The sequence below is a fragment of the Bombus flavifrons genome, chromosome 16 (assembly GCF_040668555.2).
Source record: "Bombus flavifrons isolate JBK064 chromosome 16, iyBomFlav1_principal, whole genome shotgun sequence".
Lineage (NCBI taxonomy): Eukaryota > Metazoa > Arthropoda > Insecta > Hymenoptera > Apidae > Bombus > Bombus flavifrons.
Genome location: NC_138457.1, coordinates 1,268,014 through 1,287,601, shown reverse-complemented (window position 1 = coordinate 1,287,601; position 19,588 = coordinate 1,268,014). Strand labels below are relative to the sequence as shown.

At 34.4% G+C, this 19,588-nt stretch overlaps 1 protein-coding gene and 1 long non-coding RNA gene across 2 annotated transcripts; one reads left to right on the top strand and one right to left on the bottom strand.

Moving 5' to 3' along the window:
- The first annotated feature begins 257 nt into the window (after positions 1-257).
- On the top strand, positions 258-2,225 carry LOC138188047 (B1 protein-like). The gene is made up of 5 exons (XM_069129448.1): positions 258-385; positions 940-1,015; positions 1,089-1,180; positions 1,798-1,906; positions 2,027-2,225. The coding sequence occupies exons 1-5, from the start codon at positions 338-340 to the stop codon at positions 2,110-2,112; spliced, it is 411 nt and encodes a 136-aa protein (XP_068985549.1). The 5' UTR covers positions 258-337; the 3' UTR covers positions 2,113-2,225.
- A 16,021-nt stretch (positions 2,226-18,246) lies between these two features.
- Positions 18,247-19,353, bottom strand: LOC138188048 (uncharacterized). The gene is made up of 2 exons (XR_011175334.1): positions 19,201-19,353; positions 18,247-19,158 (listed from the first exon to the last, which is right to left on the bottom strand). It is a non-coding gene; the product is annotated as an uncharacterized LOC138188048 (long non-coding RNA).
- Positions 19,354-19,588: the final 235 nt, after the last annotated feature.

The following is a 19,588-nucleotide window of genomic DNA, read 5'->3' as shown; positions in this document are numbered from 1 at the left end:
CATTCTGTCTAAGAATAACCACTTTTTTACTCTTGAATGTTTCAAGAACGGAACGAATTATCTCGATATATCTTTGTCCTTTTTTAGATACTAACAAGTACTCTCTTTTATTATATTCTGATAGATGACCGGAGGCGAAATATCGATGAGCTTCCATACGGGAAATACAACAGCATTTGCCAGCACCCAATGGAGGGAGAAATCATGGGACGTGCCATCGTCAATGATTGTAGCTATAACTATAAAAACTCGAGATACATTTAATGCGTGTTCAGTTCTTAGTGAACATCCGTACAGATCGTGTTTACTCGAGCTCCTCAACAACTCCTAAAGAAAGATGCGCTCGCCCGCTATCATCTTTACCTTCTGCCTAGTCGGTGCTTTGGTAAATTTTGAAATCTTTTACCCTTCTCATCTTTTCTGTTATCATTTTAACTGCAATTTATATAATCTTTTTAATAAATTTCTTTCTTTTACATATAATATTATTGTTTTGAATTCTCTGAATAAAGATATCTTTATCGTAGTCTATATGTAGTATGTATAATGACTTTATTAATTTTAACCGTGCGACTTATCTATCTTACGTCCTGGAAATGATTAAGAAGATTTTTAATTGAATTGAACAATAATTTCGAAGCTTGTTATTATATGACTAAGGCGATGTATAAGAAAGAACTCAGTGGCTGCAAAAACAGAATTGTGTTAACATCAAGGATAAAAGAAATATACTAATTGAAATATAAAATTTCTTCTTTTTGAATCTGTTGAAGGAACTGATAGCTCTAAAAAGTTAATTGTCATATCAAAAAGAGAAAAGAAAGAATTCATATGTGTATTTTATACATACAAATTGAAAACATTAATCATTTAAACTACTAATAACATTTCACTAAATATTTATTTCAAAGTCTTTACAATATATACTGATATTTTCAGGCGCTCACAGAGGATCAAAAAGCCAAATTGGAGGAATACAGGACAGCTTGCACCACAGAGAGTGGTGTCGACCCACGTAAGGAGCAAACAACGAAACAAATTGCGAACAATCGAACAGTGAACTTTAATCAATATTATTCGATTTTCAGAGGTGGTAGAAAATGCAAAGAAAGGCAATGTTGCTCAGGACGATGAAAAACTTGCTTGTTTCTCCTTCTGTATGCTGAGAAAGATCGGAATCGTAAGTAACGAAATTGTGTAAATTGACTTATAAAAAATATTTGAATCTATATTTGTATTCTTTGAATCAAATTATATAAAACAAAAGGACTGAGACTTATAACAGCTACTAACATAGATTTAAAAATCAACCGTTCCGGTGAAGAGCAGAAAAATATCAAGAGCGTATCTCTGGCCTGACAGATAGATATAACAGTTCATCGCTTTCTCGTTCATAAGAAAAAATACCGTCCCCAGTAATACATTTTTCCACCTTTCATATTATACGAGATATACAGCTTATATGCATTATTTCTCGTCGCAAGTTAATTACGTTGTTTATCAGTGGTAAACAGAGACAAATTTTTAGATGTTTTCGTAGAAAGAAATAATATTAGATTTTCTCGTGCTATCATGAAAAGTTCGATTTAAACCGTTTCACATTAATTAAAAAAGATTATAAATGCATGGAAAGGAAATGAATACATGGAAAAATTTGAAATCAATTTCAAGACTTATATATTGATTAAGTGTCGCTTATTCCTTTCTATGAGTTATCTGAAATCCTAAATTCTTTTCGTATGACACCTTATATATAGAAGAAAATAAAAGAAAAATGTTTTTATTTCCATTGCACAGATGGACGAGGATGGAGACATCAAGGAAGACGTTGCCAAGGAAAAGATGATAGCTGGCGGATCGCCCGCGGACAAAGTTGATAATGTGGTCTCCAAATGCAAACACACCAGTGAGTAGGACATCGTTGTTAAAAATGTTGAATCTCTTTTAAATATTAAATAACAATTTTAGTAAAGCATTTACGATATGAACAGGATTATTTAATGATTCTTATTTTTTGTCATCACAGCTGGTCCCAACAAGTGCAGGAAGGCTGGTAACTTGATGAAGTGTTTCTTAGAGAACAAGAGCTTCAACGTACTTGAAAGCAACTAAAAATTAAACTGTTGAAAGAAAATGATTTAATTCGTAATTCAACACATTTCGTATTTTAAAAAACACAAAATATTTGTAGATTTATATTAATAAATTATAATACTTTAACACTATTACTTGAGCTCTTGAAGCTTTGTTCATCTATTCACTCAGAGAAGCAAGTTGTTTCTCCATTTTGCTCACGTATCTCCAACTGTTATATGTCTTATATAATTATTTATCTCTGTTACGAAATTTATGTTAGAATATAAATCATTCTGCTAATTATGCAAATGGTTACAATGGAATAAAAAACAGAAATTACAATTTGGATCCATAATTTAAATATTGACATTTTATTGAAATATAGATAAAAGTATAGCTCTCCTGTTTTTCACGATAAACGTAATAAATCATGGTTCAAAGTTCTATAAAATATAAAATCTATCTTATATTACATTTATGGTTGTTAGATCTATGCTATTTATATGCTTATATGCTTTGAAATATCTGTATTTGAAAATTGTAAATTGTAGCTCTAACACACATATTTTTAATAAAATGAATAAGTATTTATTTGAATAACATGGAAATTAGACTATTCTTTCCTATTCCCTTGTATTATATATAACGTTTCTCACTCCTTACAAATAAAACTTCCTATGATTATATTTCTAATATAATTTTAAAATTTTAATATCAAAGTGACATTACTTTCGGTTAGATTACACAAGTATTATCTTGCTGTATTTTGAGGTATTTTTTGAGGAAGCGCGTCAACGGGAGTCGTAAATTCCCGTTACGATTATAATAATCGACACCACGAACAGATCGATCCCCTTATTTCTTTTGGGATAATAGGGGTGATTGATGTGGTATAACATTGCGATTAACGTGTTATAATATTTATATTTTCGACAACTTATTACAATGAAGACTTTACGCCGTTACGTGTGATATAAATGTCGTAGACGATTGTTTGATGGATGAAGACCCGATAGAGATACCTTGACTGATCTGTAGGTGAGATCAAGTACGAGTAGATATGTTGATGACTTGTCAGTTTTCAACTGGATGCCGGAGTATTGACTGAACTAATCTCGGAGAAACAGTTGAGTAGACTCTCCTTGTGTCGTAGAAGAAGACGTTGACTTTTCTAGTGTGGTAGAAGAAGTAGTTGACTCTCCTGGTGTAATAGAAGAAGTAAAGTCCGTTCTCGTGTTATTACGGAGGAAAGCTCGGTGTGGGTGTGTCTTTTGAACTAAGAACGCGGATTCGTGTTCACACTTTTCGTCAGGAAAGTGAGGGTAACGATCCGCGATGCCCATTGGTTATGACCCACGTTAATGAATGAAGATAGGAGGAGGAAGCCTCCTACCGACGTGGCTCGTGGGTGACTTTGTTCATGGAAGAAACCTGCTTTTCTGTTAGACGAATATCCGCTTTCTCCGTAATTTGTAAGAACGTGCAATAAACCTAAGGATTGTTCTAAGGACCATCCATAAACCGAAAATACTTGCAGGATTAGAGTTTAAGTTAAAAAGATTCTGTTTATGATGATTGCTTAGGTTTATCGAGGGTCTGCATAACGCCAACCGGACTTCAATTGAAATTAAGTATTATAGCTTTCAGTTTCCGAATACTTTTCAAGAGAATTTGAATTATTAACAAATAAATAAAATTTTTATTTATTTGTAAAAATAAGATTTCATAAACCAGTGTGCAGTGAACACTTTCATAGCCAAGGGTTTTGGTAAATTCATTGTTTATAAAATTTAGAAAAAATAATTTTGAGTCAGCAATAACCAAATCAATAAAGGTCTAGATTGATTTAAGTGCGAAGAGGGACGTTGAACCGTGTGATCGGTAAAACGACTGTATCTCCATATCCTGCGATGCGCCTTTCATTCTAGTTATGAAATATAATATATAAATATATTTGAGGTGATATTGGGTGTAGTGCGTTAAATAATCACTCGGTGTTTAGGTCAACGATATATTTATTAACAAGTGTCTTCTTTTGATCGCGTCGCGTATGCTCTCGGTTTCGCTAGTCAATCTCGCTGCTCGGTTGTAACTCGACTGTCGAACAGATTCGATTCTTTTCTTTTTGTCGTCCCTCAATATCGCCACTATCCACGCGTTTGTTAGGCGTCCATGACCGTTGCTACCCACGCCTTCTTCTCGAACATTCGGCGGAAGGACCGTTGGGATATTGATGACTCATTAGGCACTGCACTTCGGGGATATACACTGTTGTCGAGTGTCGCTACATATTTATATGTCGGAGATAAAAAGGACACCGGGACCTTCCCTTTGAAATTCTTCGGAAAACCCCCAATATTTTAGTCTCTATAATTTAACTCGATTATAATTGTCCGAGATTTGTGACGATGAGCTTGGGCCCGAGGCGACAACAAGTCGCTGAACTTAACCGCGGTCACGGGATGAACGTTTTGCCTAACAGAGGTATGGAGTAATTCTATAGCTCTCTTTAAAAGAAATAGGTGTAGTGGCACGCGACAGTAAACATTCCCACGGCTTCTGTTCCGTGGCTCGCCACACACAGACCCTATTCTTCGGGCAAGATGATTACCAGATGTAGATGCATCTCCACGGTACATGTTCAGTTAGCCTGAGGACCCGCTATAAATCTTAGAATTTAGTTAACTAAGGTCCTTCAAACGGACAAACAGTCGTTATCCTAACAGTCCCTAAATCTATCACCTACTACGGGAAGATATGGGAAATCTGCTTTTCTGACAAACGACGCTTCCCGCTAGCAACTTTCTCTCAAGGGCGGTTAGCTTCCTTCTTCAACCATCAAGATAGAAATTAACCAATTAACAGCAACGTCAATTTCCCTCACTTTCCGGGCGAAGGCTTTGCTCGGCGAATCCGATGATCTCGTGTCCTTAGACACACCCCATCATAGTTTTCTTCTGCAGCATGATCGTGGCGGAAAGTCATTCTCTCGTGAGTACAAGTTGAGTACAACCTGGACTTTGGAAGAAAGCGCATTTTGTTATCCCGTTGACCGCGGATTCATTATTGAATCTAAGATCATTGTCATTAACATCTCGAGTATCTAATTACCACGATTACTTGTCAAATTCTGTAATAATCATATTTGTGCTAGTAAATATCTTCTCTATTGCATAGCAACAATGTCTAACCCAAATGAATATTCGTTTCACGCCCCTAACCCTAATCATAATGTGAATCCGACATATACATATTATTATAATAATATAACGATCTGTATTATAAATCTAGGAATGAAATGAGAGTGGTCACTTTTATGGACTTGGTTATTTCAGGACTAATGCTGCACTACGCGGCCAAGTGTTGAGGTCAATTACAGTTAGCATATGCAAGAACCCATAAAATTAGGGATCTGACCCGTTTGGTTGCAATTTAGCATAGACAAGAACGGATAGAAATGTACAAATAAATAGGTCCTTGCAGCGTAGAACTCAATAGATTTTTGTCTATGCTAGCGTGCACCCAAAGAGAGCAGATTTCTAACTTTAAGCTAAAGTACATTGCTTCTTTTATGTGCTAAATTGCGACTAAACACAGCAACATATTTTATAGGTTCTTATATGTGCTAACTTTAATTGACCTCATTATTTAGCCACATGGTACAGCACCTGTACTGTGAAAAAACTAGAACTACGGGTGTGAGCACTCTCATTTCCTCTCTGCTATTATCAATTTTTTTTATTAAAAGTGGCAAGAATGAAATAAACAGTAACCTTTTCTATTATATTTTATTAATATCTAAACTATAAATACTATTAATATCTAAATAATATCTTTAAAAGCTATTAATATGTAAACTAGAAGTAACTCCAAACTAATAGTTTGTACTTAACCATTTAAACATTACTGTAAATCATATATATTTCTTAAAATAGCCGTTTCTGTTTTTTCCTTATAGTGCACACCTTTTTCCTATTCGCAGAAATAGTGTCGCCAACTTTTATTCAACTAACTAAGATACTACCAACATTATCAACAGTATTCTATTTGCAGGTAGTTGCCTGATAATAGTCGCTTTCTATGTAGCACAATTTAAACCAGCTTAAACTTAGCTCATTAATGTGTTGCGGATTCATATAGATTTGTGGACTATTATTCATATTGATCGCGTGTTCTTATGGACGAGCAGATCACATGGAAGAACAAAGGATAGGACCTGAGGTATCGCATTCTTTCTCTCTCAAGCAAAGCAACAAATCGTTCAAGATGTAAATGCCATAATATTATGCTTTATCAAAACCCTCCTACTATTTTAAGGAAAACTATTACCTAACATTTAATAACATTTTATTCATCATTAATGTTAGTATTTTAATTAATAGTTAATTATAATAATCATTAGAAAATAGCATGCAGTAATGCTTTTGTAAATAAAAGATATTGTTACTCTAAAAAAATGTAATTTCCGTAGTTGCGTACAATGGCTTAAATGACGCTTATATAGTAATTTTATATTATATATATATTATATAGTATATATATTATATATTATGTAGTAATTTTAAAAATATAACCCAAAGATTTTCTTAAGAACAATATAAATCGACTGAATTTTTTGTTTTAGAATCTTTCGACAGTAAGCCGCATTTCAAAGTTTTTGTCGCATTTCTTATGTCCCGGCTCTTTTGCTTGTCGTGTCTATTTTTCCAACATGTAAAAATCGACGGCCACGTTTGTGGATCTCCGATATAGTAGATGCCCACGCTCCGGATAATTCGGTAATTTTCGGCACGTTGAAGTTCTTTAACAGATCATCGATTCATCATAGCGACAAACGGCGGGCGGTAATTGTTTCTGCTTTCGCATCCGCTGTTGATTTCTTGGCCTTCGCCTTGTCTGCCGAAACAGTTTAAACTGCTGTATATTGAAAAATCCAAAAGCTACCAATGAGATGAAGAAGACGCAGCGGTATGAATCAGCGAGACGCCCTCTGCTTGAGCATTCTTATCGCAATCGTATACCGCTTACAATCGCGATCTTGCTGCACGAAACATCCTTTTCAAAGTACGCGATCGTACTTGATTATCTTTCATCGTCGCGCTCTGTTTTTATACTTTATATTGTCTTTAAGATTAAGTTAAGTGTTAATTGTTTCGTTAGTTAAGTTTATAGTTTTAATAAAGTCTAACTTTATTGCAATCTTTTTGTCACAATATTCACTAATACTTTTAAAATACGATTATGTTCAAAACTGGCGTAAAACCACTAAAATTGACAAACTTTGACTCAAATACGACATGGGTTCCCGTTATCCAATCATTCTGATATCACCAAGTATCGCAATTTAGAAGAGTAAGAATAGAAAAAGTCGAAAAATATGGACTATCCTATTGACCAGTTTTATCTAATGTATCGTAAGAAACAATTTTCAATACTTTTATTGCATTTGGATTACATGAAGATCAAGGTATTTTAGACTTAGTTTTACCGAGTCGCTTTTTATTAAATGATCTATATTTCCGCGTTTTGCATCAAACGTTCGTAGACAATTTTTCCGTTTCTGTTTGGATATATACGTTCGATACTGTCCACTTCATTGTTTATACTCATTAAATCATCTTAAATTTTAGGAGCGCATCCTATACTCAAACAATCAATAAACGAATCGGTGTAAGTATTAAATATTCAACAAATTTTAAATCTTTAGCTCAGCTATTCTGAAATTTTTATAATTTCGACAATATTCTGCGTTTTCTAATCAATATTTTCGAGCACTATAGTCAAAACTGTTAATTGATGTAGGTTTGGGGTTGATAATTAATCGATTCACACAGATTCGATTTTTCTCTCTATATTTCTCCGCCTCGTACAACACGTCTTAACACACAGGATACACTTAGTCAATTAACACGTGGTCGACTTCTAAGACAAAAGAGCGTCGCTAGAAGTCGTACCAACTTAGCTTGTAGTAACTAACGATCATACCAACCTAACTTTTCTCAACAAAAACTTTATCTCTGATCGCGTGATAATTTTCGTCGCGATACAAGCATAGAAGTCCGATACCGCTTCCGTTTGACACGTAAAAACAAGTAACTTTTTTCCGATATCATTACGCAATTTACGACATAATGAGTTACCTATCGGTACAAAATGGCTATGCAAGGAATTATTAAGACCAAACTTTTCAATTATTAATTTTGCCTCTTTGTCTTCTTTCGCACGATTTTTAATCGTAATACCACACAAACAACACTTACGTGATAAGCTTTATCTCTACGAGCGTTTTAGCTCAAACAGTCCGCCTATTCAATGCACTTTACTTTGCGATACCTGATAATATAATCTAAATTTTGTAAATAAATTCAACATCGATATGTTCGCAGAAATAAGTCTCGTTTCATATTTCTGATTTTTAACGTCTTGTGATCAATCATCAGTGTGAATTCGATGGCTAGCTAAATATACTTTACGTTTATAATTCCTCAGAATGATATCGCGATTCTATTGCTATATATTCGTTGACTAAAATAAGCAGCCACGCGTGGCTCTCTCCCGTGTATTTGAAATCATGCTATGTATTTTTTTTTGGCCCGAATTCCTAGGGATCTAGAGGACCATTATCATTTTCGTGTCACCCACAACGTTGCCGATAAAATACAAAAACAGAACCTAGCACTTGCTGTACTAAGAATTATAAATTCCATGGCGGGTTCTATGAACGACGGTCACTTTAAAATAATACAAATCTGTGACATAGTTAACAGTAATAATATTTGGTGGAACAAGAACGAGTTATAGGCAAGTAGGTAAGCAGGAGGTAAGTCTGCTAAAATAATTTTCTCCCCTTAAAAATAATTTTCTGGTAGCTTTCAATTAACTCCCTTGTTATTAGTTAGTTAATTTGTTTATAATTAATTAATTCCTTTCTCTACCTTGGGATATTGACCACCAGCCCGTTTCGCTTCCCTCTCCTTTCCAGACCGTATGTATCAATTCCCAGACCCGCTTCATTAATCCCACTCCCGAATTTCCCGCATTACATCGGAATTCCATCCTGTCTTTCTGCTTTCTTTCTCTTTGATCTTCTCACTACCTCCTCTATTTCCTTCTCACTTATCTTCTTCTCCTCATTCTCCTTATTCTCCTTCATTTCTGTCCTATTGCCGTTCCATCCACTCTTCCTGTTATAATGATGAAGTATCGCCTCCATTTCTCTACGGCAACCTTTTCCCCTCGTCTCCTTTTCCTATCTCTTTCCCTATTTATTAGTTTCTATACACCTTACTTTTCCTACTCACCTCTATCTTGACCACTGTATCCTTCTTTCTCCCTATGTTAAAGTATTCTCTAGCTTTCCCTCCTGCCTCCCAGCTCTTTCTTTCTCATCATTATGTTACCTTTTTGCTGCGAATTCTCCCGTTTCCCTATTGCTTTCACCTCTTCAACTTTTGTATCTACCCTTATCTTCTCCTAACAACTCTTCTCTTTTTCTCCTCTCTCTCTCTCTCTCTCTCTCTCTCTCTCTCTTCCATTTTCCACCCTTTATAATTATATTTAGTCCTCGCTCCTCCAACCACACATATTCTTTATAGTTTTTTCCATGTCCTCGCTATCTTTTTTTCCATTTTCCTAAATCTCTAGCTCACTCACTCTGTAGAAAATCGCTTTCATCTCCATTCTCCTCGTCGTCTTCTTTAGGTCTAGTTCTCCTTTGAACAGCTTTACTTCCTCCCTTAACATTCTACTCTGCATTCTTACCTCTCCCGCATCCTTTTCCTTTCTCTCCATTCCTCCTCTTATTATTTTCCCCTGCTCCTTCATTTTCCCTAATACCCTCTCCAAATGCTCTCTAAGTTCCTCTATCATTCCTTCCATTCCCCCCGCCCCGCCGCCCCATTCTCACTGCTCCGACTTCAGTAGCGATCTTTCAATCAAAACACTTTTCTTAAATGCTTTCTTTTCTCCCCCTTAGCCCACCGTCTCTTCGTCCAACGCCCTTTTTGTTTTTCAGGAATTTTTCTAACTTTGTTCTCCTCCTTTCCTATCTTCTCCATTCCATTCTAAATAAGCTCCAATGCTCTACTGTATCGATTACGTCGACATATGAAACTATTTCGACTATGAACTAAACAACAGCAAGATTCAACATTTTTAAAAATTTAATATTTGTAAGAATAAAACAGGGGCAGCCAATGCAAGTAGTTATACTTAGTTGATATAGATTAAATAAATTAAATTCAACTGATAAAATAGGATGGTGTTTACGCGAGATAAACGAAATCTTATAGACACTTGAAATTACATTAACATAGACACGCCCGTTAAGAATTAAGGTTTAAAGTTAAAAAAAAAAGAAAAAATTTGTATAAAGTGCATTTATGTGGACATCAAATGTTAAGAAGGTCGACTTATGCACAGTGACAAAATTGATCTCTCTGAGTTCTATTATTTTGTCCTTGGTATTTAGTCCCAGTCTACAGATCGTCTACAGATAGAAAATATTTAAGTTTTAGCTTTCTTAAGAAGTTATATGACGTCACTTGTTTACTTTTTGGCTTAGTGTTCAAGCCCTCTTATTTTTACCAGGTAATGCAACTAATACAGTAGCAAAATTCTTAAAATTAAATGGATTTTGTTTCCTTATACAGGGTGTTCAGCTACAGGTATACAAAAATTTAAGGGATGATTCATGAAGTCAAAGTAAGATGAAAATCAGGAATAAGAAATTGCGTTTTCGGTATTTTTTCAGTTATTGATAATTAAAAACCAATCGCGACCTAACCTTCTTACACGAACGAAAGTAGGTCACTAAGCAGCGGCGTGTACAACGATCCACAAATCGAACGATGGACAGCAGCTTACCTCGTACAAGTCGTAGAGAAGATGATTATGATGATTACGACATTTGGAGACGTAAACCATCCTATACGACGTTTTGTTATTTGTTAAACCTACCTACACCCCTTAAATTTTTTTACATCTGTAGACGAACCCTGTAGACCCTATATATAGGGACCTGTATTTTCAGAACACATGATTTCCTGAATCTAAGATTTTACGTTTGAAGTCATTTCACATCTCAAATAATACACGCCAAATTTCATCTCGATCAACCACTAGGGACATTTGGAACAATATTCTAAATATTACAATATAGTGTAAGTATAAATTTCGCAGAGATCACAAGAGTATTTAAACAGTAGATTATTCATTATATTAATAAACTGTAGTACTGAGTGGGATTATACCTATTATTAATACTTATATTTTATTATATTAATATCATATCCTTAAGGTGACTGCTCATTCTGAATACTAATTTTCTTACTGAATGTATGTTTGCCATAAATGACTTGCTACTTCGGTAGGGGTGTCTGGAAAGGTAGATATGAATTTAATAATACACTCGGTTCGGATTTGCCTTGGATTGTCTCTTCATAGCCAGACATCTGTTTTATTTCCTCAATTTACGTACACGATTCCACACATGCGCACGCATACACGTAACGGTGAAGGCAACCAACCGTTCTGTTGACCGCGCTCATAGCGTGAAAGGATGCCCAATATGGTTGCCGACACCTCGACTGTCAGGCTACGCACGTGCCAGAATGCACATGCGTCCTAAATTTCCATGTACATTCTTAGATTGGTTCAAATTTTATCATGACAGTTATGTCTCTCCACAGTGATAATGAAGTTTCAAAGTGTTTTATATAGCACATACAACATAGGCATTGAAGTTTTCTATAATAAGTGTCCAAATACTTTCATATCACATACGAGTAGTATGCACAGCATACATCTTTCTTAGTTTCAGATTTTCTTCGGACTTTTGGATCATTCCTACGAATTTTAGGTCAAACGTGCGTTAGGTTAAGCTTGAGTTCCAGCAAGGTGGGGCTATTTGAATCAACGAAGTACTTATATGAGAACTAATAAAATGAATAACAAAATAAATTTAAATATGATAAAGTAATATGCACAAGCTATTGAATTATGATAATTACAACTGTTAATATTATTAACATTCAGCAAACTTCTATCTTTTTATTGGATAGAAAACATTGTCAATCGAGTTGCCAATATATGTATGGGATATATCATCCTACTTATGGTTCCAGTAATACTGAGGTAAATAGTCTGTTTTCGAAATTTAAGGTGCTTAAGATATTTGTAGCGCGATAATATCTCTTTTAAAAGTAAAACACACTGAAACCTAACAGTCATATTCTTCGAGCACGTCTGAGATTCTCCCGCTAGGAAGAAATTTCTTGGCTGTCTGTACGTCCTAAATAACATTGTATGTACTAACAAATAATTCAAAACTGGACAGAACGACATTTTGAACGACGAATTTACCGATATTACATATTTCGCATTATTTTTATTAAAAAACGATGAAATTACAACTGGATTTTTCCCTATGATTCTTCTAGTCATTTTACATAACAAGAGAAGAGAAGACAAGAAATCATTTTTGCAGTAGCTTATTACAAGAATTACGTGTTAAAATTGTCAACTTCGAAGATGAATATTTGCATTTTGGTAGAACTAGGCTCTCCAAAAATTGAATCACGTACAAATAATACATCAAATAACGTATCGATAAAATTTCAAAGAAATGGTAAGAAAGTTAATTGACGTTACAAATACCTTAAAAATATTTCATAACCAAATTTGGTGAATTGTAAGCTAAATTATTTAGCTTGGCTCAAATCATACAACCCTCCTGTAATTGGCATCTCATTTTTGTTTTCTTTAAATTAATTTAGAGATAGTATCTGCATGGTACTAGTACGATAACAATGTGAACCTAATAAAGACATGGAAAGAAAAGAAGACGCAGATTCGAAGAGAACGGAAGTGCTATATGCGCTGTATGTATGTAAAATTGTTACATTATTTGTAAGAGAAAAGAAAAAAGGAACAAAAATGCAACGATAATAACTATGATGTTGATTATAACAAATTACCCACGGGAGAATGATTTTAAATTCACTGATTGCTATCGACAGAATCAAAAAGAATTTATTTTAAAACCATATGTAAATTTATCCATTTAAAGTGTTGAGGTTATTAGATGTATGAACAGAGGAACGCGTGGATAAATTGTAAAGTAGAAAATATATTTTAATACAGAAGTGTAAGTACAAGTAGGAATATAATTTGGGCTGATCTCGATCCGCACGCTAGCAGTGTTACCCTATAACTGAAAGCTCCGAAGCCATCGTCGCCTGTTTACTGTCTATGGTCTGCCTTCGTCCTAGTCCATTGTCTATACGTTGTCGATAGCTTCAGTACTTGAGAAAACTGCAAAGACCAGATATAGAGTTTTCTTAGAAGTGGTAACCACTTCAACATAAAGTAATGAGAAAATCACATTCCGTGAAAGTAATCTCCATTAATCAAGAGCGTCAATAATTATATGTTATCGGCTATTCACCACAGCTCACAGCGACGAACCGCATATATATAAGATTATTCAGTCAGCAAAAGTGTCATATAACCTCTGATAATCTTTGTTTCTCGATTTTTTCAGAGTAGTAAGTTATTCATCAGGGCCGGCGCAAGGCAGATTCAGCGCGTTCGCCGAAACCTGGCCCGGCGTTTTAAGAGACCCCGCCATCTACGAAAATTACCCAATTAAACAGCACCGATTTTGATTAACTTTTTACAAAACGATGATACCATTAACAGGTGCAAGACATTTTTTTAGTAGCGATGATTCAGTTTAAGGAAGTGGCAAAAATGATCAAAGTTCAGTGTAACTCCATAAAGTCCTCATATCCTGGAAACTACTTTAGATGAAAAAATCCAGGCGCTTTCAGAGAAATGTACTTTTTAGAGAAATTAAACTACATCAATAGTTTTTTGCAAAAGTCATACATGATTACAAATTTTGTACCTTCATTGAATTTTTTGCTCCTTAAAAGCGAATTATGGATACGAAAAAATATTACTTGGATTTGTTTAAAAAATTGCTTAAAAAAATAAAGATAAGGCTCCCTATTTTTGAAAGCCTGTCGACGAGTCGCAACTTCTATGAACCTGCGTAGGAACTGGGCATAGCAACCCCTGATATTTATTTAGTGGTTGTGTGTCAGTTGCCGTCTTGCGGTTCATATGTTTTATGCTGAGCTCATATGCTGTATGATGCTGACCGTTAGTCAATCTTTCGACGCGTGGCAAGAACTGTGACAGTTACTTTTCGGTAAATTTAAGACGACGAATATTTTTCAAAGTTATATTGTAGCGTAAACAGTGACATATACATTTTTAAAATTTTTGATTTTTGGTAAGTATTTTTTTCAATTATTTCCCCTCTTTTAAGTTAAAATCAACCCTAACCGAAATCGCGTCGCAGAAAAAACGTATGGCAGTCATACAAATAAAATTCAATACATGTAACTAGTTGAGAATTTGAATTCGTTATTATTAAATTAATTTCGCCCCAAATGTTAAAATTTCGATAAAGTGAGCAAGAACAGAGAAATGTTTCAACTATATACAAACTAATGAAATATGTAGTTTATCCTATCTTGCAGTAAATGTTTTTTGGTACGCGATTTTATTCATTTTTGTAACAGACAAAATTCATACACAGAAGTATGTTTTTTTAAGAACCGTTATGGCTAGCAGGGATAGAGATCATGGACTGAAATACTTAAGTAGAGCTGAAAAACTAAAACGGAAGAAACAGCGAAACGATTATATTAAACAGCAAACAAACATTTTAAATTATGTAATTGAAACTACTAGTCATTTAAGACAGCCAAACGAAGGTGAAGAACATACTACAATGAATCAGATCCCTCTGGAAGAGGAAAACCAAGAGTTGAATACACCTATGAAGGAAAATGAAGAAGACACCAACGAAACTGAATTGGAGGAAAATAGAAACAATAGAAAAACGAGCGATTGTGAAACTTATCAAGAAAAAGATATTGAAAATATGGAAATTGAAGCACAAAAAGAAGAAAACAGAAATTTCGACACTGAAGACCCTAGTACGTGGCCAATTGACAGAACACAACAAACGGTAAATTTAATAGTTCAACATGGTCCTGTACAAGTTACTCAATTTAACTTCTCTAAAAACGAAAATAACAGGAGTTTTTCTGCAACATATTTTACGAAAATACTGACGAATGGACAAAGGACAACACGAAGATGGCTAATTTATTCTAAATCTAAAGACAAGGTTTACTGTTTCGCTTGTAAATTATTTTCCACTATTGATATTTCATTGGGGGCAGACGGATTTTGCGATTGATCCCATTTAACACAGCGAATCAAAGTGCACGAACGATCTGCGGTACGAGCTATAAACAAGTGGCTTCAAACTGAACAAAATTTTCGCACTGGCAATCTACTTGATAAAGAGTGCGAAAAATTTTTAAGACTTGAAACGACACGATACGAATAAATTTTCCAAAGAATAACTGCTGTTATTTTATATTTGGCGCAACATAATTTAGCTTTCCGAGGAAGTTTCGGTACTTTGTATACACCGCACAATGGTAATTTTTTGAGTTTAATACAATTAATTACAAAATTTGATTCTGTTCTAAATGATCATTTAAGCAAAACAACCATAAAAGGGCATCATTATTTATCGCATTCGATTCAAAGCGAATTAATAAGCACAATGGCAAATAAAGTAAAGAAAGTAATTATCGATGCAATAAGGAGAGCAAAATATTATTCCATTTTATTGTATTGTACACCAGATGTGAGCCATCAAGAGCAATTATCGGTTATTCTTCGTTATGTCAACATAACAAACGAGGAGGTTGAAATCAAGGAACACTTTATCAAATTTGGGTTATTGAGTTGGCAACGAAGTGATTGCGGATTTTGTCATTAGGTGGTATTGACAAAATTCGCAATCACTTAGTTGCCAATACAATAGTTCACGATGCAATAGGAAGGGGACTATCTGAAACTATCATGCTCATTCTGGATCAGTTGAGAATAAAAATATCCGACTGTCGCGGACAAGGATACGATAATGGTGTCAATATGAGGGGAATATCAAGGAGTACAAACATTGACACGTATATTACGTGTAAATTCTAAAGCGTTTTACGTACCATGCGGTAGTCACAACTTGAATTTGTTAAAGGGAGATATAGCAAAATCATCAACCCAAGCACTACATTTTTTGGTGTTTTACAAAAGATTTACACGATATTTGCAGCATCGACATCGCGTTGGGATTTTTTAAAAAAATACGTTGAAAAAATTACACCTAAACCGTTATCAGAAACTAGATGGAAATGCCATTTTGATAGTGTAAAGGCTATTTGATTTCATGTTCGCCAATTTCGAAACGCTTTAATCGAAATTGGCAACCACGAATCTGACAATAAATTGAAAATTGAGATTTTGTCTATAGTGCGCAAGATAAATGAATTTGAATTTATTGCCAGTCTTATCATTTGCTACGAAATATTATCAAAAACTAACATCGTCAGCAAAGTATTGCAAAATCAAAAGATGCGAATCGATTTAGCCACGAAGTATCTGAAAGATCTTAACGTATTCTCTGCGTAATATAGAAGTGAAGGATTTAGCAAAGCTATGATCGCAGCAAATGAAGTTGCCAAGGAAACGGACATAACACCAGATTTCAAATCATCATACGGGGGCAAAAAATAGAAATTATTCGATTATGAAGGACAGGATGAATCATCGATGATCAACGATAAAGAATAATTCCGTGTACATTACTTTTTCAAAATAATAGATACTGCGTTAGTATCCTTTAAAAGTAGATTCGCATTATATGCAAATCACCAAAATATTTTTGGTTTTCTATACATGAATGAGATTGGGAATTTCGATGATGAATATTTATTAAGGTGTTATCAAGATCTTCACTTACATTTGGAAGGAGATTTCGAGGGAACCGAAATGTTTGAAGAAATTAAGATGTTACGGCCAATAACGAAAACCAATTATTCGGCTTTAGATTCGATGAATTACATTGTAAAGAACAATCTCTCGGAAGCATATCCAAATTTATTAATCGCATTACAAATTATGTTAACGACGTCAGTAACCGTGGCTTCAGCGAAACGTAGTTTCTCGCGATTGAAACTAAGAAAAAATTATCTGCGATCATCGATATGCCAAGAGAGATTTTCATCTCTGGCTATTCTGTCAATAGAAAGTAAAGTAGCAAATTCAATCGATATTGATGTTATCATAGATTTGACGTGGAGAAAAGGCAAGAAAAATTATTTATTATTATCATTGGACTGTATTATTATTTAATATTCATCTTATAAAAAATTGATTGATATGAAATATGTTATATTTAGTGAAATGTGGATTTTGGAATATACCGTTATTTGTAAAACTCATTTACTTTATTACGAAACTTGTTATTATAATAACTAACAAACTATGTATAATGCTAGGATATTTATCAATGTTAACAAAAAGGTTTGAAACTAATAAAGTTTCACTAATAATTTTAATCGAATGGTGCAAGGGAGCCTTGGATTTCATAATACGTGTGACCTGTTTCGATGGACTACGTTCTTTGTAAGGGACTACACACTTCGTAAGGTCTTTAGAGAGCAAGCTATACATAGAGGTACGTTGTCGCAAGAATTCTACGGAAAATTAATCTAGCTTGTCTGAAGAGACAGTTTTATCGACCTATTAACGGTTCGACCTTTGATCTCCGATTACGAGGACCGGCAGTTACTGACTGGAGTCTTAAAAATCTTTCGTAACATATGCTGTTATTTATAAACATCTTTCAGAATGTACATAAACGAATTTGATGTTGAATAAACAGATTCCTAGAAAATGTGAAACATTCGGATGAGGTTGTAACAGAATCAGAGATTATAAACGTATATAAAGTGTGGCATCAATGGAATAGTTCGCAGAAAGACGTACAGTAACACGCGAGAGACATGTCTCTTAAAATCTTCACTTTTCTGTTCCTCTTACTCATCGTCGAGTCGTTTGGTGCTGCTGTTTATGGTAAGTTTTCTCTGCGATGTTTACAGTTTTCTAATTGCCATTTATTTTAATAATACAGTAGCGGACAAAAGTTTAAGACGAAATGGAAGAAATAAATAATTGATTTACTTTCCATAAAGAATATAAATACAGTGTTCTACCTTTAACTAATTAGACATTTGTTTGTACACTTACAAAAATAATTTCATTTTGATATTTTGCTCAGTAGCTAAGTTATAAAAAAGGAACGAAATCTGTATAATATTTCGTCGATCAAAAGCTTAAGACTACACAAAAAATATTAATTTTTGGTAAGAAAATATACACAATTTTTATTTAAATTTAATATTTTGTCCAATATCCGTTATTTCTTACCATTTCGGTACATTTTCTTGGCATAGAATCTATTAATTTTTTACATTGATCTACCGTAATATTACTCCAAGCTGTTTCAATTGTAGAGTAAAGTTCATTTAAATTTTTCGGTTTATAACCTTGTACTGTCTTTTTTATGATGCTCCACAAATTCTCGATTCATTTAATGTCTGGTGATTGCGACGGCCACGGCAACACGGTAACATTTTCTTCTATAAAGCACTGTTTCATAACCCGAGCCGTGTGCCTCGGATCATTATCATTTTGAAAAATAAAATCATCACTCATATTGTTGCGTGCGAAAGGCAACATTGTGTTCTTGAGTATGTCCAGGTATTGAAAACGGTCCATAATTCCATTGATACGACATATCGGACCAGGGCCGCCTCGAGAAAAACACGCCCACACCATAACGTTTCCACCATCATGTTTAAGCTTTTTAAAACGAACTGTGTTTTCAAACTTTCGCCAATTCGATGTTTAACATACCGTATCCCGTCAGAAGAGACGAGATTGAATTTCGATTCGTCTGAAAACAATACCTTTTGCCAATCTTCACTTGTCCAATGCTTATGAGCTTTAGCAAATGCAAGTCGTCTTTTTCGATTCCTAGAACTCAGCAGTGGTTTCTTTTGGGGTTTTCGCCCACTTAAGTTAAAGTCTTCTAATCTTCTCCTAACTTCTTTAGTTCTAGCACTAATTTGTGTATCGTTTTTATAGTTTCTCTCCGCAGCAATATTATTTGCTCGAAATAACTACGAAAACGATCCTTTTCGCTCAATCGATGAATCCGGCGATCCATTTTCGGCGTTGTTTTCCGTTTCTCGGTTGATCGCGATACATACCTGCCTTTAAAAATTTATACCAGGCATGCTTACAAGCCGTTTCTGACCTGTTCACTATATTTGCTATTTCGCAGCCTTATGATTTGTTCCCTTTCGTTTTCAAGTAAGTTCTTTGATGTACCCATAGTCTGTTCCTATCTAAATGAATTTTAAGCAATAAAAGAATACACTAAACAACGATTTTGACATTCCAGAATCAAAACTGTACTCATATTCACGTTTTACACAGATCGTCTTAAACTAATGTCCACTGTTTACAAGTGCTAAGCGGTAACGAACTGTTGTAACTCCTACATTGTTTGTATTTA